At 36.4% G+C, this 24538-nt stretch overlaps 2 protein-coding genes across 3 annotated transcripts in view; both read right to left on the reverse strand.

The window, feature by feature from the left end:
• Positions 1 to 1684: 1684 nt before the first annotated feature.
• Positions 1685 to 24538, reverse strand: part of LOC124167901 (4-coumarate--CoA ligase-like 1) — a 35856-nt gene continuing 13002 nt past the window's right edge. The window contains exons 10-14 of the mRNA XM_046545966.1: positions 5713 to 5759; positions 4608 to 4712; positions 3700 to 3825; positions 2710 to 2875; positions 1685 to 2081 (exon numbers count right to left, since the gene is read on the reverse strand). Of these exons, the coding sequence (XP_046401922.1) occupies positions 2744 to 2875; positions 3700 to 3825; positions 4608 to 4712; positions 5713 to 5759 (410 nt within the window). The 3' untranslated portion in view covers positions 1685 to 2081; positions 2710 to 2743. The remainder of the gene's footprint in view (positions 2082 to 2709; positions 2876 to 3699; positions 3826 to 4607; positions 4713 to 5712; positions 5760 to 24538) is intronic.
• LOC124167900 lies at positions 8003 to 15345 on the reverse strand. 2 transcript variants are annotated; one of them, XM_046545965.1, is made up of 3 exons: positions 13639 to 15345; positions 13248 to 13547; positions 8003 to 13155 (listed from the first exon to the last, which is right to left on the reverse strand). In XM_046545965.1, exon 3 carries the CDS (start codon positions 12911 to 12913, stop codon positions 9053 to 9055), a length of 3861 nt encoding a protein of 1286 aa, XP_046401921.1. In that variant the 5' UTR covers positions 12914 to 13155; positions 13248 to 13547; positions 13639 to 15345; the 3' UTR covers positions 8003 to 9052. The 2 variants fall into 2 exon arrangements, with proteins under 2 accessions (XP_046401921.1, XP_046401920.1); XM_046545964.1 differs by having other exon boundaries at positions 13248 to 15345.

The following is a 24538-nucleotide window of genomic DNA, read 5'->3' on the forward strand; positions in this document are numbered from 1 at the left end:
GCGCTTGGCTTAAATGAGGATTATTAATACCCTATCAAACGAAGGTAAATTTCCGACCATAGGCATTTTTAATAGGTGATTATTAAGAGATGTTTCCCTGAGCTCTGTGCCTCATGCATGCATTGGTAACCTCAGACGATGTAAAACTCCTATCTACTCGTATAGAAACTAGGTCCCTGTGACGTCACGTGGAGTGGCATCGCATGGGCGTCAATCTGGCCTTTTTCAAATGGGGATAAAATTGACCGTTGCCATTCGTCTAAACCGGTATTTCTAAAACCAAATAATTTGTATACTATGAATACACTAATGGCGGGTAACGAATCGCAATCAATGCCTTTCGTTTTCTTTGATGAAGGAAACTACCCTATTCGCATTCTCTCCTGATAGTTCTGTATGTGGAGAAGAGAAGTAGATTCGTTTATGTCATCACACTCCGAATGATGCGAAGGAGTAGTTCCCCTGCTTGTCCGACGAGTTTACCCCTTTGCTCCCTCCGTGTGTAGTAGGCAATCCACTTCAAAATTCGTCCCTTCAGGAGACCAAACGAGTGTCGTCAGCAAATGCACAGGGACGGATGAGGAGCACGGGTCTCGCTGACTTTGGCGGAAAGTGAGGGACGAAAGAGATTGGGCTCGCACTTGGGGCGAACGGGAAATGAGGTCCACGGAGTTTGAGGATGTGAGGGAGAGAAGGGCGTCATGCTATTTCACCAGTCTGTCGCAAACTCGCATGTGGGAGGCTAAAGTATATTAACCCAACTAGTCCTTTCCCCTATGAATAAAAACATTTTACTTAGGTTTACTCAAAAGTCTACAACTTAATACCACCTAAGTACAGAAGAGCGGTAAATCTTCATATATTTCAAAAAAAATAAAAACTCATCCTGAAATTGAAGAAATAAATTGCTAAATCAAATACGATAAATTATACAAATATATTTTGTCAAAGATATTATTTTTGCTAATGTAGGTAGGTACATATCCTTTTTTCACTATATAAACCAATGCATGGAAGATAATTGTATTGTGAAGGCAACCGAACACAGGTCCGCCTACAATGTTACCTAAAGCTCCTTACATTTTATATATCACTATTATCCCTACAATGTACGTAATGAATTTGGAGTAATGAACATTATCATATTGTTATTATGGTGTGATTAAAATCTTAAATGTAACCTAATCCTATCTTGGTTTCGACTGGTGACCGTCATTATGAAGTTTCCGAAACACCAGCAAAGTACCGATGTATACATGGTACCCTTGGGATGGGGAGAGAATATGTCGAAGGGATATGGCAGTGATGGAAGAAGAGTATTGAGTAAATTTATATTGCACACAAAAACCCAAGCAAATACCAATAGTAGATCAGGTCATAAAAATAAAATAAGAGAGATAAACTGTACATAGATTCAGAATGCCATCTATTTCACGATCAATGAGAAACTCTGACGGCAACATTAGGACTTACTGATAGGATAGTTGATTTTTGTACCCTGCTAAGTAATTTTTCCTTGATGCATGTTTCAGAATTCTCCCAACAATTTCGAGGTAAATGGGGGGTAAATAATTGGTTTCGTTCAAAATTATGAATTGAAAATGATTAAACATTTGATAATTTTCACTATGCCTGAAAATTCTTTTAACGTTGCGGATCAATGGATGGGAATAGCAAAGTAATGTAAATAGCATAAACATATATTTTATTACTAATTAATTACACGAATAAAGTAACTTGAAGCTGATGAGGCAGAAGCGTTCCCCGCTATTACCATGAATATGTAGAGCCTCCCTTTAAAGCTATACTTCTGTGGAAAATATATCATCAAAAACTAAGCCAAACTCCCAAACACACGTAATTTTCCCCAGTTGCATAAACAATTATTTGTTGATAATAATTATAATTGGCCCCATTGTCTTCATTTGGTCGTCTCTAGGACCTATTTTGATGAGTAGTAGTAGATTCTGCAATGGCTCGTTTCAATAGGGCTTGTCTATCTACTTTACCACCAGGAGTTAGTGGAAACTCCTCCAGAAAAACAACTCCGCCGTGAAGATGCTTGTATTCCTCAATTTGTCCTGTGAAGAAAAATAAATTGCATCAAACGTATTTAGATTAAACTAACACTCTTAATATATATATATATATATATATATATATATATATATATATATATATATATATATATTCCTTTTAATAATTCGATGAACATATCGGTATACATACCTCTTATTTGTAGGCTTGAGTTGGTATCAAGTATTGTCGTCTTATAAATACTTGTATTTATTCAATTGTAATTTTCGCTTTTGCAATTTCAGTTTCAATGCCCGCTTTTTCCCCATGATTTGAAAGTGTTCCTCTGTCTTTGTACAATATCATTAAATTTAAAGAAGGAACAGCTGTAGCAACAATTTTTTGCCTATCGATGTAGAGATTTTTTCGAGGGAGTAGAAATTGCTTTTATAACCACGATAGTTTTCTTATCTCGTGACTTCAGTATTCATTTCCACTCATATCACTTCCATTTGGCTTCAATCAATTCTTGAAGGAATTGTTATATTATTTCAATGACCAATAGGAGTTAGACGGAAGGGAGGAATGGAATGGTCCTAGCTGCCAGTAGATTAAAGCTTAAATTGCGCTAATGTAATGTAATTCACTTAAGCGCAACTCTTATACTTTGTATTGAAAACCCAATTTTCGTACCTGAGACGTGCTCTATAATTTCCTCAGCGGTGGCTCAGTACGCGGGCTTGAGAATTACATAGGCCTTAGCATCAGCTGTTGTTTTAGGGTTGGGCACACCGACGACAACAACTGATTCAACACTTGGATGGTTAATTACTACAGCTTCCACGTCAGTGGGACACACCTGTAAAAAATCAGCGCTAATTAATGCATCACGAATAGGTAAGCATAGCTGGGAATACAGTCATGTATGTTTGATATGTATCATTGGTTTTTCATTCAATAGGGTAGTTTCCTTCATCAAAGAAAACGAAATGCATTGATTGCGATTCGTTACCCACCATTAGTGTATTCATAGTATACAAAATATTTGGTTTTAGAAATACCGGTTTAGACGAATGGCAATAGTCAATTTTATCCTCATTTGAAAAAGGCCAGATTGGTGCCCATACAATGCCACTCCACATGACGTAACAGGGACCTAGTTTCTATACGAGTAGATAGGAGTTTTACATCGTCTGAGATTACCAATGCATGCATGAGGTACAGAGCTCAGGGAAACTTGTCTTAATAATCACCTATTAGAACTGGCTAAGGTCGGAAAGGTTTCTTCGTTTGATAAGGTATTAATAATCCTTATTTAAGCCAAACGCTACCAGCATGCAGGATACTATGCTACCTGCTAGCATCCTGCGTCGTATCAGCGCTCAAAGCCTCGCCCCAAGGTCACCTCACTTGCGGCAGCGGGAACCAGAACGACGCCACACGGAGTTTTCCCAGCATTCATGCTTAGCCGTCGCGTTTTCGCGCGCTTGAAGATTTTCACTTTTCATTTAATCGCGAAAAATAGATATCGTCATTAAAAAATCTGAAGTCGTGAAATACGTACTCCAGGAGTAATAATCTTTCGATTTAGGCAATAAAAAATAATAGGATACCACCCTATTACAGCTGATTATCTGAAATGGTCTCTTAGCAAACAGATAGAAAAGTATCATAAAAATTTACCCGGCGTCCACAGTGCTTGAAGGTGAATTTGCTTCGGCCAACGATGTACAACCAGCCGTCTTCGTCGAAAAACCCTTCGTCACCTGTATGAAGCCATCCCTCTCCGTCCACGCCTTTAGAGATCTCCTGAAAGTAATTGAAAACCCCGAGAGAAATAAAAATTGGCTTTGAACGCAATAAAACCTTTCAAAAAACAGACTACCTCACTAAATTAACCTCAATTCTAGTTTCTCTTGCCTTTGATCAACTACCGTTTAATTGTATTGAATAAACCAATGGGCAATTTCATCGGTTTGTTTTGCAAATTTTATCACGAAAATCGTGCTTTTCCAGCCTTCGCAAACCAACATCATGGTTATTTTCATGAATTGTTGGGAAAAATATCTGTACACACATGGTAAAATAGAAAAATATGTCGTTTGTATTAGTGATTTAATCTATTTATTTAAAAAACTGAGCTTAAAAAGATTAATTCGGACATGGCAGTTCGTCTTCCCTTTACTTTTGGAATTAGGAGCTTTAGCTAAAAATATTACCCATGCGTACTATCGAAAAGAAGGTGATATTTGCTAGCAAGTTACCTCCTCTTTGGTGTCGTAGGTAGAGGAGAAACCCCGGTCCTAAGTGGACGCAGAAGCTGAGATTGAACGGCAATAGATGAGAATTGGGTTTGTGGTTAAAATCAAAACAGTTAAAATGTGTATGTTCTGCGAGCTTGGGACAGGCAGGGCGGCGCAGGGAATGTTAACACAAAGAAACACATTGAAATCTATTTCTATTTATTTCAAATATGAAAATGCACCTAGTATTTAAGAAACTTAATGTAATTTTAAAAAGATCGTAGAAATTCAATTGGCTTAAAGAATAGATGTCCCAAAACGTTTGCGAATTAGCTTTATCCATATTACCTTGTTAGTTTCAGTGATATATCCTTTCATCAGAAGTGTAGTTTTGATTAGAAGTGATCCTTTTTCATTCGAACCCAACGTTTTGCCGGAAGATGGATCTACAACCTGGAAGGTAAAAAGTGTTGACATAGGAAAAATCTTAACTTGGACGTATTGACGGAATATTTTTATTTTATGCTCCTACTTCTTAATGTTTGCCTTCCATATATTGTCGCTCCCTGGATTTGTTTTGATTCTCTCCTATAGATTTATAAAAACCTATATTACAGCGAGTTCTCTGACAAAATTGTAACTTCTGGCATTTTCCTGCATATTATTGGTTGACAGTCACTCCAGTGACAGTGCACGGTTCGGGAAGTTCCTCTAAAATATATTTAGTTTATATAATAATAATAATATTTTTTTTAATTTCCAAACAAACGGTAAGTAATGGAATTTTAATATCATGTTATGGTCGAAAGTGAGTCAATTGGCTAGGCAAGGTTTTGGAAAATCCTCAAAAATATGTAGATTTTATGTATTAGTAATATTCAAAATAGTAAAATTTGAGTAATAATTCAGTATAAAAATTAAAAAACATTATTTATATGCCTCACCAATCACACCTTTAGCCATTATTCTTTACCGACAACGTGTTACTGAGTAAATAAGTTATTGAGTCTCTTACTGTACTTTCAGCCAGGTTATCTTATCCGTAATTGCGATCAGAAAAAGAAAGCCGCGAATCAAATACATGGAATTGGTAATGAAGAATGTGAAAAGGGAGATCCACTAATCTTAGAATTTTTTAACATTATTAATAATGATTTATGGGCCCTTATAATTCGATTACACAATCGAAAATAATTTTGCGGCCCGTGATAACGACTCCAACAGGTAGAATTTCTTCAAAATCTTCTCAAAAGTAATGAAATATTTTTTGATTGTCGCAGTGTAATCGGCAGTTCTGCAAGCATGTGTCCAAATAGCAATGGCTAATACTTTGCCGCTAAATAAATATTACCAGGAGAAAATCAGCGCAAGGTTTCTCATCGCGCTTTTTAAACATTGATTAAACAACAAGGAATTTACTATATTGATGAAAATATTCCTTCATCATACTTAACTTTGCTATAACCCCTGGATATAACTTTCCGCATGTCAAGTAGGTTTCTGAAACAGAAGAAATTTTATTAATTCAAGAAAGACTTATTTGATTAATTTACAGTATGGGTCTTATATTACCAGGATACCGATCCAAAATTCTGTCTCATAACTGTTACCAATTTTAAAATAATTCCATCGCACTGAATAGTCAGTCCATACATGTCATAAATACGAGAGATTCAATAAGTAATAGGGTAGTTTCCTTCATCAAAGAAGACGAAAGGCATTGTTTGCGATTCGTTACCCACCATTACTGTATTCATAATATACAAATTATTTCGTTTTAGAAATACCGGTTTAGACGAATGGCAATGGTCCATTTTTATCCTCATTTGAAAAGGGCCAGATTGGCGCCCATGCGATGCCACTCCACGTGACGTCACTGGGACCTAGTTTCTATACGAGAAGATAGGAGTTATACATCGTCTGAGGTTACCAATGCATGCATGAGGCACAGAGCTCAGGGAAACATGTCTTAATAATCACTTATTAAAACTGGCTAAGGTCGGAAAGTTTTCCTCGTTTGATAAGGTATTAATAATCCTTATTTAAGCCAAGCGCTACCAGCCAGCAGGGTACTCAGCTACCCGCTATTAGCCTGCGTCGTATCAGCGCTAAGCATCGCTTCAAGGTCACCTCACAGGAGTAGGGTGAAAAAAAGCGTCCTGCAGCACCTGCCATTTTTAATTACCTCCCCCCTACAATTAATTACGCTCCGCCATCTTTAATTACGCTATCACGTGACTTTTTAATCGACCGTCACTTGTTTTATTGATCGTCATTTGTTTCCCTTTCATCTTCTTTATCGTTATTCACCTATTTCTATTTTCTCTGACATAATTTACTTTTACGCTTCTCATTTTGTTTTCTCTCGTCGTTTGTTTTACCAATAGCAAATGATTTTCGATCGTCATTTGTTTCCCTTTCATCTTCTTTATCGTTATTCACCTATTTCTATTTTCTCTGACATAATTTACTTTTACGCTTCTCATTTTGTTTTCTCTCGTCGTTTGTTTTACCAATAGCAAATGATTTTCGATCGTCATTTGTTTCCCTTTCATCTTCTTTATCGATATTCACCTATTTCTATTTTCTCTGACGTAATTTACTTTTACGCTTCTCATTTGTTTTCTCTCGTCGTTTGTTTTACCAATAGCAAATGATTTTCGATCGTCATTTGTTTCCCTTTCATCTTCTTTATCGATATTCACCTATTTCTATTTTCTCTGACGTAATTTACTTTTTACGCTTCTCATTTTGTTTTCTCTCGTCGTTTGTTTTACCAATAGCAAATGATTTTCGATCGTCATTTGTTTCCCTTTCGTTTTCTTTATCGTTATTCACCTATTTCTATTTTCTCTGACATAATTTACTTTTTACGCTTCTCATTTTGTTTTCTCTCGTCGTTTGTTTTTCCTAATATAAGATTTTCGATCGTCATCTTCTTTTCCCAAGCTGCTTCCCCCACTCCAACCCCGCCACCCTCTCCCTCCCCTTATCCGCTAGAGGTTCTGGGTTCGATAGGAAAGAGTTCGACAAATGAAAGGCAAAGAGGTGGTAGATATTTTTTATTTATTTCATGTATGCATGTTTACAAACATTTTATAAATTTCAATTATCGATAATATTATCCATTCGGGAAACTATAGTTTTCAAGTCATTTGCTATGCTCGATAAATCTGAAGGGTAATTCTTGGGACATGGGATACCAAAGAGATTGAGATCATTTCTTCCAGCCCTCACCATAGTGTTATTAAATTCACTGTATTCGTAAACATCTTTCTCTCTAAAAAAGTAGAGGATCCCATTAGTATGTCTAAATGCAGATTGTATACCTGTAGGTATCTGTGGCATTAATTTCTTGTGACGAGCTTGACTCTTCGGTCTAAAAGTGCACTCATCCATTTCAACAATGAATTCCCCACTATGAAATATTAGTGTGCGGGCAGAGTATGTATTAACAATTGCTTGAATTCTAGCGTTTCTAGGAAGGCCGGCGGATATAATATTCATAGGACGACCTTCAACTAGCTCCATTGTTGGATAATTAACCATGTATATCAGGCCCTTGATAAATATTACAATTTCTCCACTAGGCCTGCGATAAAGAGCATCAAAACCATTGAAATCTTGCTCAGGTAAAAATGGTAACCAATCTGTGATAAGCTGAGGGCCAACGATGTCTATTTTTTCAGTCACTTCCATATCCACATACCAAAACCATTTTTCATGAAATAAATACAGCAAATTATTGATTATGAGTAACTGGCGTACATTATCAAGTTCACACAAAGTCGGACGGTGAGTATTATTTTTTGCAACATTCGGTTCTGCTCTGAATCTATCCTCCGGATATTCAGGTGCTCCCTCAGCATCATCATCGTTCCCCTGAACTGGATCATCTTCCTTCTGAGGTTCCAAGGGTGGTCCATAGAGAAATTGAGCTGCTAGTATATCATCTTCATGTAGTGTCAGACGGTAATCATAATGGTTATAATACGCAAACATCAGAGAATTCTCATAATTCGAATGTGTAATTCCTAGAGTGTGACCAATTTCATGGAGAAGAACGGCGAGCAAACTGACTTGAAATTCAGGAAGTTCAGGATGATCCATTCCTAAGTACCACATTTCATCTTGATCGATGTGGATTTCTAGTGGAATATCTCGACTTGATGGTAATTGTGCATGAGCTAATTTTCCACCAATCCCATCCAAAGGCGAAGAACAAAAATGTCTATTTAAATATTGTTTATGATTGTACCGTGTATTCATTATGAAGATATCCGGATGTTTAGGATCATGCTCGAACTTTAAATTAGCTGCTTGACTCCAAATTTCAAACGCTTTCCGAGCTAACTCCATGTACGTCGAGTTCACAAATCCATAATGCCATTTTATTATACCTTTATTCCATTTGTAATGGTATACAGAAAACGCAGGATCATCAACAACTCCGCAGCGTGGTCTATTGGTTAAATTCAGAGTCATTTCATTCAATTCCCCATCTTTTGTAATGTTATAGTATTCTTGAAAAATTTCCAAAGCCTCTTTCAATTCCGTATGGTCAATGCTAGTAATTTCATTTTCGGTCACGTTCAAATATCCATACTGTCGAAGATATTCTGCTACGCAATACGTTTTATTGGTGTGGGTATTTTCACTGGATAACACCTTTTGTACAGCAAGCTCAGTTAAGAGCAAAAAGATATAGACTGCTCTCATTTCAGTGTGAAGCGTAGCACGTGAGGGAATGAAATGAGATTCACAATTTAATACGAACTGAATTTATACACTTTTCAACGATGAGGGAGGGGGAAGGCCTCATCATAAGTCCGTTTACGTGATTCTTCTCTTATCCTATAATCACCCCAGGCTAATGTCGTGATACCATCTCTACATATATAGCGTTTATCATCGTTTGCACTCAAGGCTACTTTATTTATTTTTAGAGTGTACATTTCATGTTTATTAGATCGTAAAATGTACATCTGTCGATACTCTACGGAATTATCGAGTAAACACTTTTCGTAATGTTCGAAATTAATAGATTTTCGAATGACGGGCTTGGCAATACCTTTAGCCTTCTTCACTTCTTTAGCATTTTCCATACGATAGGAGTAAAGTTTGCTTCTCAAGCCGACAAAATTCGTCATAATGTCACCATTACATTCATCCTTCATCTTACCAACCACTTTTTTATTAAAATTTGAGAAACACTTGTGATCACAGGGATATGCAGATGTATCGTACAGTTCTAAGTTTTCTTTCATGTCTTCGTATATGTCATTAGTCTCAACATCAATAATCATACCATCTGTATCCATTTGATTGAGCGATATCTTATTCCCATACTTCACTTTAAGATGACCGTAAAAAAAATCGTACATTAGGGTTTTGCTTAGATCCAAAACTGCTTGTCCTGCATAAATTGGCTTCACCATTTTAATCGTTGACATTCTACTGTGAACAGCCACCAAATTTTCAGAAAATATAGTTCTATCTAAAAATCTCGAACTGGAGATCAATTTATTCAGTCTTTTTTCGTTACACACCAATTCAAGGTTAATTCTTCTCCTTAAATTCTCCATCAGCTTACCAAATACACTATTTACCATAAGTTTGAAGAAATCCCTGTCAAAATCATTTTTTGCCAACTTCCGTTTTTCGGTATTAATGTTTATGTAAGGATCTAACCATCTCGATTGATCAAACTCGATCACTCGTCGAATTCTATTCAGCTTCAGACCATATCTAAGGGCTTGTTTTAAATTAACATAATGAATTACATATTTTTCTTTTGGCTCAAGTGTTGTCAATAATTTTCTGAATTTACCAGTAGGAGGTATTTTATTTTCTGGACAAAATGGAAGATCCGAGTGAGTTTCATGTATATTATCGGGATAATCTAAATCAACCTCGAGAAAATATCCTTTAGGATTGTCATCTGAAATATTCAAATTAAACTCTCGAATTTCCTCTTCACTAAGCCATTTAAAACTACCACGAGGAAGAGGTTGAGACATTGCCCACCCATAGAGATTGTTAGCATCCAAATACAAAAGGTATCTATTAGGAATTGACGCATCATATTCCCTCATATATTTATTATTTGCCTTACTGTACCTCTTACAGCATTGACTAATACCTCCTCGTATTCCATTTTCTGTCATCAGCAGCATATCGTAATCAGTCATCAACTCGAGAGTCACCCCTGTATGCTTTAACATAGCATCAAACGCTAACCCCGGTGATGTATAATACCATGCAGGGTCAAGCTTATACGTTTCCATGCAAACATCCCGAAAATTTTCAAAAATATCGGATAAAATCGTAACATCTGTTTTCAGGTATAAGTCGGAGTATTCACCGAGAGTCTGGCAATTGAATTCAAACCAAATTTTTTGAGCAAATTCATAATCGTCATCGCTTACTGTTTCTCCATTAATATGACTATAAAATTTCTCCTTCGGTGGTAAACATTTTTCCTCTAACTTTTCCCAACTGTCAACATATTCGTATGGAAAAATTCCTTTCCTCGTAACAAGGTTCAACTTATCTCCATAAACTCGTTTTGTATGAATAAATTTCTCTCGGGGGAGATTGTCAGCTAATTTTGATAGGGTCGAAGCCATAAATCGAAAGGTATCCACAAATCTAATGCTGAAATTGTTACCGATACTTTTGCTAAAAGATATATACTTTTCCTCAGAATTCGCTATGCAATTAATTTCTTTATTATCGTAACCTAAATTTGGTACAATAAAATGAGCATCATATCCGCTTAGGTTATGAAAAAATACAGGGAGAAATTTGGGCATTTTAAACTTTAAATTACATTGTGAATGTAAAGCTGCTCTAAACTTTCCAGTCAAGTGACAATGATCTTGAACGCGGTCAGCACCCAATTCTTCTCCACAAAGATGACAATACTTAGCGGATTCAAATGCCTGTTTTTCTTCTTGTGTTAACGCAATCATCTGTACCGTATTTTGATACATATTTTGTACTAGTTCGGCTACCTCTTTGATCCAATTCATAAAAACTTTCGCAGCATCTCTCCCTCGATAAGAAATTGGTTCAAATTTTAGATTATTTGTACAAATTAGTAAAAAACAAAAAGACATTATTTCATGTTTTTCTATTGCACACGAATAAGAATGCTCATCATTCGAGCAACAATGTTGAACCTTCGGAAGTATTGACTCAAAATCGGCTACAACTATGGCAGGGACACGCATTGCACGACCAACATTTTTAAATTTCAACAATTTTTCATCATCTCCCGGCATAATTATTTTAGAAGGAGCATTTTTCATACAATCTAAACGATGTATTTCGAGTTTTTCATGCGTATGAAAATGACAGAAGCAGCGTTTGCAAACGTATATATAATTATGATTTTTCGTAATTTGTGAATGAAGCAATTTATTAAACGATTTAATCCAACAATAATGTGATTTATTTTCTTTAACTAGATAAAGTAAATCTCTATGATCAGATAGTTCTTCATCCACAACTTTTAAAGGATACACGTTATTTTTCTCATCTATACCGAAAACATTAATAGAAATATTATTTTTTATTTCAAATTTACTAATATCTCTCAAAATAACCGGATATTTAATGCAATTCCAATCATACTTTGTTTCAAAATTTTTATCCTTAATATATTTTATAACTCTAGAGCATGAATATCTAGGTGCTGTTTCTGCCATGTATTTGGAATAAATCGCATATTTAAAGCAGTATATATCATTATTCTTAACATTTATTACTGATTTGGTATCATAAATTCTCTTTGGGAGTTCGATGAAAGTGGATCCGCCCAGAGGACGATATTTATTTATTCGTAATTCTAAACCTGAAATTTCACGTAAAGTCCACCCTGATCCCTTTGCTTGATGTTCGGATTTTTCTTTTAGTAATTTAGCAAACAGATGCTCTACAATTTCATCTACATTGTCAGTCTCAAATATTCTAACATTTTCCGTTTTAAACCATCTTTCATCCGTAAGTTCCTCTTTAGAAAAATTACACTTGACCAAAACATTGATTTTTACCGGAGAAGATTCCAATACATATTTAATTTTCTCAATGACCAGTAACCTGATATTATTCAGAAATGTGATTAAATCACTTCCCTCATCCAACCCACTAACCCAGTAAGTCTTTAATCTATTTTTCGCTGCCGATTGAACTTCAACCATTCCCTTTACATTTCCTGCTCCAACTTGTCGTAAAACATGTCTTCTATGAACCTCACTACTCTCATGAGAGACTTTGTTACGAAAATATGTGTAACAAATTTCACATAGTTTATCTTCTATTGTATTAGCTCCAACACTAACATGTCTTTGGTGTACTTCACTAGCTTCATGTGTAAGTCTATCTCTAAAATAAGTGTAACAAACTTCACAAAGTTTATCTTCTATCGCATTAGTTCCAACACTACCTTGTAAAACATGTCTTTGGTGTACCTCACTAGCTTCATGTGCAAGTCTATCTCTAAAATAAGTGTAACAAATTTCACAAAGTTTATATTCTTCCGGATTAACTCCAACACTATTCTGTAAAACATGTCTTTGATGAACGTCACTAGCTTCATGAGCAAGTCTATCTCTAAAATAAGTGAAACAAATGTCACAAAAAGTGTCCATGTTCTCAATGAATGTTATGTACACTGATGCTTCGCAATACCTAATCTTCTTATTCACTGCTAGATAATAAGCTACTTACCGTTATATATAAACCAGAGCTCCGACCAGCAGGACGTAACAAGCAGGAAACCGGGGAAAGTGTTTTCTATTTCTAATATTCTCTCAAGAAAAACTTATTCCTTCTCCAAATTATTTCTTTTATTTTAAAAAGGTTTTTTTTACAACACAGTGATGTGAATAATCTGTAATTAAAGAAAGATCAAAATTTAAGTAAATATAATTAAACACAAAAACCTAATTTAAAAAAAATTAAATAATATTAAATCATAGATACCTTTTAATCTTCCAAGGACAAACGCTCTCCGTCCCAGGTGAGCGTGAGAGGCTCCCCCTCCCCCCGGTTCACAGCATCCACCGCTTCCCTGTTGAAAACCTTTAAGTATCTTTTAGGGAGGAAGAGCCTCCCTCGCTGACCAGCACCCTCAATCATTGCCGAAACCCCATCCCCATACCTAGTTTCAACCACCCATAGATATGTTATGGTATATCTAAAACCTACAACAAGGTTTTCTTTTTTTAGGAAGGGAGGGAGTTCATTGTTCACCTTCTGAATTTTCCTTCTCAAGTTCTCCATCTAGAAAGAAAATACATGTTAAGTATTAGGGAAATAATCGTATATAACGTTAAATATATACATGTGAGGAAGAAAACTAAGCCCCACTTACTGCGTTCGGTTTTGGATACTATATATTGGATCGCCTCTGATGTACTCTACCGCCGATCGAATTGAAGTGGTGAATTTGGAGGAAGATGCGAGCTCTTATATACCTAAAAGAGGGGTAATACTTTCGAATCACTTAGGGGGAAATAACTGGGAGTAGGTCGTAATCATCCAAGGAGAACTGCACTAAGTGAGAGGATGACCTTCCAGTACCGAAGCATGAAGCAAGAGGTCTGAAAATGTCCTTGAGAGCTGCACGTGGTATTTATCCTTTCATCATCACTGCGGTGAACCACTGAGGCGGATATGGTAATCACAAGATGAATCAGCATTCATCAAGAGTGTTGGAAATTCTCTCAAGGATTCCGCGTGAGAGGCCGACCTCGGCACGTGCGTGTCGATCAGCGGTGAAGTGGGTGGAGCAGCGCAGATTCCGCGTGAGAGGCCGACCTCGGCACGTGTGCGCTTAATAGCGGAGGAATTAGGGGATGATGTAATACCACTTGATATTCCAGAATTCCTAAAATTTTCCCTATTTCCGGTACCAACAGGTTCACTGGGGAAAACCTAAAATGGCGCCCTCGATGGTCTTTGAACCCCTTTACCCACCCTACTTGCGACACTATCCATATATATATATATATATAAATCGGGCGAAAATTCATTACAAAAATCATGAACAGCCTTTTAGCACAGCCGGTGGGTTCTCTAACCCTTTGGAAAGAGATAGAGGAATTCATATTCAAATTAAAAGAAAAAGCAGACGAAGAATTTAAAAAAATCCTCCAAGAGGCGGAAATAAGTCCGGATCCGAGTGCTTTGCACAATGTCTGTGATCAATATGAAGCATTTTATGAGAGAGAAGTCTTTCAAAAATTAACTGAAGATTCGTTAAAGTCAACTATAATAGAAAGGCTGCGTTATTTAAACAAAGATGTTTATGATTATTACATGAGAATTTACAATTGGTGTGATTATTACTAAGCGATTAGTCACCATTATACACTCATATAGCGTCTCCCTGTTCACTCGCAGCACAAACGGCTTTGATAGATTAAAAGACGCATTCCCTATCCTAACTCACACGCCGAAATCCAGTATCCGCCGCTATATACCTTGTTGGATATCTCAGGCAGGAGACCGAGCACAACAAACGGCTGTTTAATTACCTATTAAGAAATATGAGTCAGCAAAGGAATTACAAACTTAAATATAAGAAACTTACAGAAAACGCGCGTGATTTATACAAGGGTTCTACTAATGCTGCTGGTTTTGACCTTCGAAGCGCATATGACTACACCATTTCACCAGGAAGTCGTCTGTTAGTAAAAACAGATCTCCAAATTGAGCTGCCATGGGGGTGCTATGGGAGGATTGCCCCGAGATCTGGTCTGGCCTTAAAATATGGAATAGATATTTCAGGGGGAGTACTGGATTTCGATTTTCGCGGAAATGTGTCAATTATAATTTGTAATAATAGTAGCGTCGTCTTTAAAATAAATGCTGGTGACAGAATCGCACAATTAATTTGTGAACAAATATTAAATCCTGATTTGGAAGAAGTGGATTATATGAATGAAACTGAGAGAGGATGTAAGGGATTCGGTTCGAGTGGAGAGAATTGAAAGAGTAGCCGCTAATTGTATGAAATTAAATTATTTGAATAATAATGTATAATATGATGTTTTTAAAAAATTAAAAAAATTATTTAAAAAAATTTATCTCTACTTTTTTTTACCTAAAAAAATCTTTCAAACATAGAGAATACTAATTAAGAGAAATATTAAAGAAATTGTGAAATATCTAGAATTTCCCCGTCTTCATTGAAAATGAACACTGTCCCGAACCCAAACGCCTGAGGACTCCCTACGTACAATGCAATTGCACTCGGCATGTCCGTTACGAACCAAACCACTCCCCATGAACGCCCCGTCCCCGTGGGATCGAAATACGAGCCTGGGGGTAAACCGTATTGTTCAGCGGTAGCCGACAATTGTTCAGCGCTCAAAGGTGGTAGATTGTCCGCAACTGATAATAACAGTAAAACTGCATACGTACAATTATTTGTAGGAGTTCCATCATGTATCTGGATCTCAAACGGTGGCATATCCAATAAGGCGGGGTCTTCATTCAAAACATTGTCCAATTCCTCCATTAAAATTTCAAAATCGAGATGAAGCAAATAGGTTTGTAATTCATCCAGCGACTCCTCTCCCATCTCTTCACTCGGGAATCTGTTTTCGCTATTTTCCAAAGGAATTCTGGAATGATCTAGTGGGACCATTTTAATAAATTGGTTGAGGATGGGATGGGTTAGAAGCACACACACACAACTTCACTTAAGAGCGGTACACGGACTAACAAGGGTCGTTTTAAGCGCCGTTTTTATGAATTTATACACAAGAGGTATATATATCCACTAACAATAAACACCACTTCACTTGCCAGCGAGACACGTAATAATGAGGCTCGTATTGAGTGCAGTTACTTCTAAGACGGGAGTGTTGGAATTGGCCGCGACTGATCTTGACACAAATAGCGTATTGTGGGTCACCTTTCAAAGAAATGCAAAGCTAGCAGTTGGTGGTAAAAAACTCCAATTTAAAAACCCACTTGAATGCGAGTCAACTTCATTCGAAAATGGTATGATACCTCATGCAGAAATTCTTCCAATCTTGGAGGCTGTGGTTGACGGTGCTACAGCGTTGTACGCATTCAGCGAGGTCGAGTGTAATTTCTTCTCCGAATTAACAAAACGCACTTTCATATGTTTGGAAAAAGAACTTAATTGTCCGGCGCCGGAATTATGTTCTTTTGAGACAATAGGATGTTTAAATCCTTGCCATAAGTTACGTAATAGTACTTGTGCGTTAAGAAATGCTTACTCACTCGCAAAGTGGATGCGATACAATCTTCTGAGTAATGACGTCAACGCCTGTCACCATTCTGATGCATGCATTTCCAGCGCACTTCCTACATAATGGGTGGGGATGGAATATCAGCGAAAACAAGGTTAAGAAAGGATGGAAAGTTATGCACCTATAAATGGACTGAATCGTTCCTTCACAGCAATATACGATCATCATGTATTCTCTGCAGACGCTGTGTATCAGAACAGTCAGAGGTTGGAGTGGTACAGGCAGAGAGGCGGATCTAATAGAAATTGCCGAGTTATTAAGAAACTACTATCCGCATCTGTTTAAAGAGTTGATGCGGACAGATATTGATAAAGGTGTACAAGAAATGAACCCGTCAGCGCTGACACATTTCAGCTACTTGTTAGCCAGAGGAAAAACAGTTGCAAATATAATTTTCCGAAGAGATTTTACTCTCTCGGAATACTTTGGGATAAGAGATTTAAGATATTTTGATGGACAAATTGTGATAATGCTAAGGGGAAGAACACCGATACACATAAAGTTCAAGCATTTTGTTAAAAACAAAAGGAATGGCCGACGTGAATTACTCTGCCCTATGTGTTTTTATCCAGTGCTAGATAAATGCAAAGATATAACAAGTTTTGTTAAAAGTTATTCTGCAGATACTTTTAGTGTTGTTGAAAAAAGTATTTTAGTTAGAGATCCAGTCAAAATAGTATCGTGCTTAAGTAGTTGGTGTGAAAACTGCTGTATAAGATCGCTGTTTTCTGACATACATCCAACAGATTATTGTATACCCAGTTGTGGAACAGAGGAGGTAACTGATTTTATGTATGTCAACGATGTCAAGATAATTGAATCGAGGTTAAAGAGATTCAATTATAAAAGTTATTTTAACGACCATTCAGTATTTAAAAGACTGAAAATGTTCCCGTACATGCTGACGGATAGTGAAGATAGTGATTGAGAAAACAGTAAAATAATTGTGAAATCTTTTGAGATATAGTGGAGATCATTGTTAAATTTTTTTTTTTAAATCTATTGATCATCTCTGTTGTTGTAAAAAAAAAATATTTATAATTATTGTAATCTATTAATTGCTTTTTTTGTATTGTTAAATTCTTTTAAATCTATTGATCATCTCTGTTGTACCAATATTTATAATTATTGTAATCTATTAATTGCTTTGATTTTTTTTGTAATATACTAATTGTTTTTTGTTTTTTTTTCAAAAAATATATTTTTTATAACAGTAAATCTATTGGTTCTGTTTAATAACTAATGATACCATATTGTGAAAAAAAAACATTGATATATTTTCTAACAATATATATATTTATTATCCTCTATTAATGTTTTCATATCATAAAAACTAATAATAAATGAAAATAAATTTTATATAAGTGTTTTTTTAAATTCAAGCAATCCATTACAGCGGATAACATTTATAATTAAATGAATCTACTATAATAAAGCATTTAAGTAGGTCCCGTCAACGTGGTGAGAGTGTTTAGATGTCTTTGAAATGGAAACATCCATTCACGTGCATTTGTGCTGGTCCGTCTGGTTGTGGGAAAACAAATTTTGTTTTGCGATTCCTAAAAAATTTACCGCATTTAGTTGAAGGGAATATATCCAAGATAATATGGTGTTCTACACCAAATAGTCAACCATTAATTAAAGGCGTAAATTTTTTAAACGAACTCCCCGAAAGTTTCATCAACCCACAAAAGACACCAACTTTATATATAATTGATGATTTAATGCATGACTCTTTTAACAACAATAAGGTTAGCGAATTATTTACAAAGGGATCGCATCATTGCAATATTTCGATAATTTTAATAAGTCAAAATATTTTCTATCGTTCCCCATTTTCACGCACGATATCTCTTAACGCAAAATATATTGTTTGCTTCAGAAATATCCGAGATCGATCACAATTTAGATATTTAGCGAGTCAAGTCTATCCTCAAGATTCTAAAGCTCTCAGTGAGGTATATATGCAGGTTACCTCAAAACCTTACACTTATTTACTCTTAGACTTTGCTCAGGAAACTGACGATCGGTTGAGATTCAGAACTCATATCTTTCCTGAAGAGATCACTGAAGTTTACACCCCATTAAAGCTTATGGAAGAAAAAACTTTGTAAAACAAAAAAAATTCGTAAATATGAGAAAAAATAAATTGGAAAGATTAAAGCGAAATAAAGGTGTCTTGAAGGAATTAAGTCGAGCTAGTCCACAAAGAAGAAGGAAGATAATTGAAGCAGGAAATTCAGACCTCATTAAAACATTAAGCGAGTGTTGTAAAAATATTATTAATGGTAACGTTAATATAAGCCCGAAGTCTAAGAAGAAATTGACCAGATTTAAGAAGGCTATTAGAGAAATAGCTTGCTATAAAGTACCCCTGAAAAAAAAGCGGAGATTATTGAGTCAAAAAGGGGGATTTTTACCAGTCTTATTGGGTTCTCTGCTTAGTGGTTTAATAGGTAGTTTCATTAAATAATTAATATGAGTTTTCAAAAGTTCCTGTTGGTGAATCCGGACGATATCGTGAAATCCGAAAATTTAACTGAGCAATTATCTAAATTAGACAAGGAAATGCATTCTGTTTTACTACGAAAGGACTTAGAGGATTCACAGAAATGGCATCACTATAGGAGAATTTTAGATGCGTACCTAGAAAATGTTTCAGAGAGTAAACGTGACGATTTTTTACCTCCACTTGATTTAGTAAACGTTCTTTCTCCTCCAAAAAGCAATGATTTTAATGGGAAATCGAAGGAAGGTAAGCAAAAAAAAAAAAAGCTGGAGTCTGTTAAAAGAGGAAAACGAGTGTTTAATATTCCTAGTGATGGGGTTATTAGTAAATTAGGCAATGGAAATAATAATACTCCGAATTTGGATAAAGAAATGCGGAGGATTTTAGACCGTAAAGACATCCCAGACTCTCTGAAATGGCAATACTATAAGAGATTACTTAATTCGTATTTAGAAAACAATTCGAAATCTAAGGATAGCATTCCTCTCGCGGATCTTAAGACGGTTAGAACTCCAGAGGAAAGAATTAATACACCCAAGGCTGAAAAAATCAACGATTTAAAGAATAAAGGAAGAAACATATTGAAAAATTACACAGAAATTGAAGACCGATGGGGAAAAAGCCAAGAAAGAGGGGAGGAGAAGATGGAGGAGATATTGAACGAACTGGAAGAAAAACTTCGGGACGAAGAGGTGGAAAAGAAAGACGTGGGAATAAAACACGAATTAGACGAATTATCACAAGAGGAACAAATGGACTTTACGGATCTAGAAGTATCACCAGCAGCTCCGAGGAGAGGAAGTCGAAAACGAGTAAAAAAGGTACCATATTCACCGTCAACTCCGAGGAAGAAGAAGAAAAGGGCTGTATCACTAGACAACAAAGAAGGAAAGAAAATAACAATGTCCCCGAAAACTCCAAGGAAGACATCAGACGACGAAGGAGATCGTCGAAAACAGGAGAGAAAAAAAAAAACACCTCCATCAAACCCCAAGAAAAAAAGGAAGAAAGGAATTACGGAGAGAGAGATTCCATGGTTGAGTCATCCTTAAGCAAAATCTTTTTCGACCCTTCCAATCCAGCTAGTTTTTCGACTAGAGATGCTCTATGGGCTGCATCGGGAAAAAAATTCTCAAAGGAAAACGTACAAAAATGGTTAGAGTCACAAGATAGCTATACACTTCACAAACCGATTAGAAAAAGATTTCGTAGAAATCATTACGAAGTGTCATACATCGATGAAACTTGGCAGTGTGATCTAAATGATATGAGATCTCTGAAAAAATATAATAATGGCTATCAATATCTTCTTACGGTGATAGACCTCTTTTCAAAATATGCATGGGCTAAACCCTTAAAAAATAAGAAACCTGAAAGTGTGATACATGCTTTTCGCTCGATTTTTAACAAACGAAAACCATTGAAAATTCAAAGTGACAAAGGTGGTGAATTTGTTAACATTAAATTCAAAAAATTTCTCGACGAGCGAGGAGTTAAATTCTTTTCCACAAATAATCCCGACATTAAGGCCTCCATTGTGGAAAGGTTTAACAGAACGTTGAAAAGTAAAATGTATAAATATTTTACAAAAAATAACACTTATAATTACGTGAGTGTGCTCCCGAAGCTACTCAAAGGATACAATGATCGAAAGCATTCCAGTATTGGAATTGCTCCTTCTCAAGTAAACGAATCGAGTGCATTTTCAACGGCTGTGTATCAGTCGAGAAGACGACTTAAGCAAGATGATGGCGGTAGGAAATTTGAGATTGGTGACCATGTTCGTATTAGCAAGGAAAAGTTACCATTCGCTAAAGGTTACACACCGAATTATTCTACAGAAATATTTAAAGTGAAATCCATTTCAAGGGATTTTCTCATACCCACATATAAATTGGAAGATTTAAATGGTGAAGAAATACGAGGTTCTTTTTACGGAAAAGAGTTAGTACGAAGTAGAATAACTGATAATACTGAATTCAAAATTGAAAGGGTTTTAAAACGGAGAGGAAAAGGTGCTAAGCTGGAATATTTCGTTAAATGGAAGGGTTACGACGACAGTTTCAACAGTTGGATATTAGCTTCCACTGTGAAAAGATTGCTTAACAATTAAGCTAATATGAATGATTTTTATATCACACTACTTAGCGACAGTTCGGCAAAATTTTACCCAGACAATTCGATCGCTCATTTTCGCACAAAACTTGCTCGGAGAATCACTCTCAGTGAAAGAGAAAAATGGGTTGTTGGGTTAGTGGAAATATCATTACCACGCGTTAGCGCACCAGTGAGCAATAAGGTGTCTATTCGAATGCTCAACAACGAGCATGAAATCACGTTAACGAAACCAAGATATACATTGTCTTCATTGTTCAGTGAACTTCGAGAATCCATACCTGAAGACAGGCTATTAGAATATGATATCGAAATAGCAAATTTGGATAAAGGTGATGGTATTTCTGAAGATGCGGTAATCCTTTCACCTAGTAAGGCATTGCCAACGTCTTTATCTGACTCGGTAGAGATCAAAAGGAAAGAACCACCAAAAATCAAGGAAGAGGAATACGTTGGAATCGTATTTGTTTATAACGATCTCGTGAAACCGCAATTTATAGGCGACACGATGAGTAGATGTTTAAGAGTCATTAACATTGGAAGGGGTAGACATCAAGTATTTCAACAACCGTATTATGTCCCTGTTGAACGGATGGAATTTGATAGTATTGAGATATTTCTGGGAGATAAAATGGGTCTATCATACCCTTTTGAATCGAGCATCGAACCTGCAAGATTGATTCTTCACTTTAAAAAAAAGGAATAATTTTCATAAAGTTCAGTTCCCATCAAGATGTCTACGGATGTAGATCGATACTTGAAATATTACATTTCAAGACAAAAAGGTGGTGAGATTGGTCCCATTTATCGAGCCAGTCAATATAGACAGAAAGGGAACGGATTAGGGAGTTTTTTTAGCGGGCTTTGGCGATCCGTGAGACCTCTTTTCAGTAGCGGTTTGAAAGCAGTTGGGGAGGAGGCTGTGAAATCAGGAATTGGTGCCCTCACAGATATCGGTACAAAGCCTGGAAAAGAAATTTTAAAAACTCGTCTTAAAGAGGCGGGTAGTAATTTAAAAAGACGTGCCGAAGACAAAATGGAAAGAATGGTGGGGGCTGGTCTACGCACGGCAAAGAGACCACGTAAAAAAGCGGCTGTGAATGCAATTCCAATCGTTAAAAAGAAGAGAAAGGTTAAAAAGGTGAAGAGAATAAAACGAAATCCCATCTCAAAGAAGAAGAAGAAAATTAGAAGACCAGTAAGGAGAAGGAAAGGACGTGGGAAAAAACAGCGAGGTGCTGGCATAAGGGATATATTTTCATTATAATACAAATCCAATGAAATATTATATTAGTCTTTTGGCTGGAACGGTGGAAGGTACATCAACGAAAATGACGCAGGTTATCCCCTCGTCTTTGGATATATTTTCTCGTCGTCCCATCCAAGCTAGTATTCTAGGCCACCGAATAGTTGCATACAAACCAGTCACTGCCCTAGATACCTACTCAGAATTAAAATTTTCCATCAAAGGAAACGGTGATAGATACATAGACTTGAACGATATATCCCTGAATATTAAGCTCAAAATCTTGAATGGAAACAAATCGTTCGTGAGTGGTCAAGAGCAACCAGGAATTGTAAATAACATACTCCATTCTCTTTTTGAAAATTGCAATGTGTATCTGAATGGGCGAAGAGTGACAACGTCGGAACATTACGCCTACCGTAGTTATTTGGAAAATCTGCTTAATTATGGAACGGATGCGGCACGTACGCACTTGCAGTGTATCGGTTGGGTACTTGATAATGGAGAAGATTTAGATAGTCTTGAAACAAATACAGGATTAAAAACTAGGAAAGAAATGTTTGAAAATAGCAACCTTATAGAACTGGAAGGGAAACTACATGCAGACGTACTTCATCAATCCAGGCTTCTTCTAAACAACGTTGACGTAGACATTGAACTGTCTTTTGCAAAACCTACATTCTTTCTAATGGATAAACCAGACGGAGAAGGAGTTCTGAAAATTGAAGATGCCACACTTTACGCAACTCATTATGACCTTGATCATTCCGTTATAGTTGCACATGCAAAAATACTCTCAGACGGAATGTCTAGTATTTTACCTTATAAACGTGTTGAAATGAAATCATTCACGATTCCTGCGAATAGCAGCATGTTTAACAATGATAACTTAATTTTAGGCCGGATCCCGAATTTACTTCTAGCCGTTATGATAGAGGATAATGCATTCCTCGGAAAAAAAAATAAAAATCCATTCAATTTTCGTCACTTTAGCCTGTATAACTGTTCTGTTTTTGTCGATGATCAAGAATATCCGTGTGGAGGAATTGAAACAGACTTCGATACAGTACAAAAAAAGTTTTGCACACGTGCTTATAGACAGCTTTTCTCCGCACTGGGATTACATCATGCCGATGGCGGGAACCAAATTACGTTAGAAATGTTTCAACATGGATACTTTGTGCTAGCATGGAATCTCACTCGTGATGCTTCCGTGAGTGAAAATCACGTTTCACTATCTCGCATGGGGAATTTACGATTACATGGTAAATTTAAAAAACCCCTCGAGCACGCAGTGACAGTTCTTACTTATGCCGAGTACGATTCTGAAATTTTAATAAATAAAAACAGGGAAGTCACCTTAAATTGGACATAAGCAATTAGGCACTGCGAGCATTATGGATACAAATGGAATTATAAGAGCTCTCACGAGTAATCGAAATACGCGAGCCTTTTTTCGAGGAGTTTTCGCATCCGATATAATTAAGAAAATCAACATCAAACCTGGATTATATATAATCAATTTTGATCCTTCTACACGTCCTGGAATTCATTGGGTTGCTATTCATGTGATCAATCTAAAACGCGCAGAATATTTCGACTCATACGCGCTGCCTCCTTTCGTACCCGATATACTAGTTTTTCTTCGTCGCTTTTCCTCGGTAAAGAAAAATAGTAAGCGGTTGCAAAATTTCAAATCTGATTTATGCGGGGAGTACTGCTGCTTGTATGCATACTTCAAGTCAATAAATCGTACGCTGACCCAATTCACCCGGCTATTTCCCCACCCCGAGCTTAATGATTGTAAAGTGACCTCGATCTTTTCTCGCGTGTTTGGACGTGGACGGATAAATCGCAAATGTAATCCAAGGTCTCAATCTTGCTGCGCATTAGTAGAGACAAGTACTTGGAGAAATAGGTTGCGTAAATTGTGAAAACGATTAGTCATGATGCAGTCTTCCAGGAAAGAAGTCACGCTCTCCTCGAACGGAGTGAAACTCGTGGATGGTCTTACGCTACCTAAAGATATTACCAAGGAAAAGTCTTGCAAGCCATCTTCGAGAAAGCGGAAGATGAGTAGAGAAACGGAAAAGGGAAGTAAACAAAATAATATGAA

Source organism: Ischnura elegans, chromosome 11 (genome assembly GCF_921293095.1).
Source record: "Ischnura elegans chromosome 11, ioIscEleg1.1, whole genome shotgun sequence".
Classification (NCBI taxonomy): domain Eukaryota; kingdom Metazoa; phylum Arthropoda; class Insecta; order Odonata; family Coenagrionidae; genus Ischnura; species Ischnura elegans.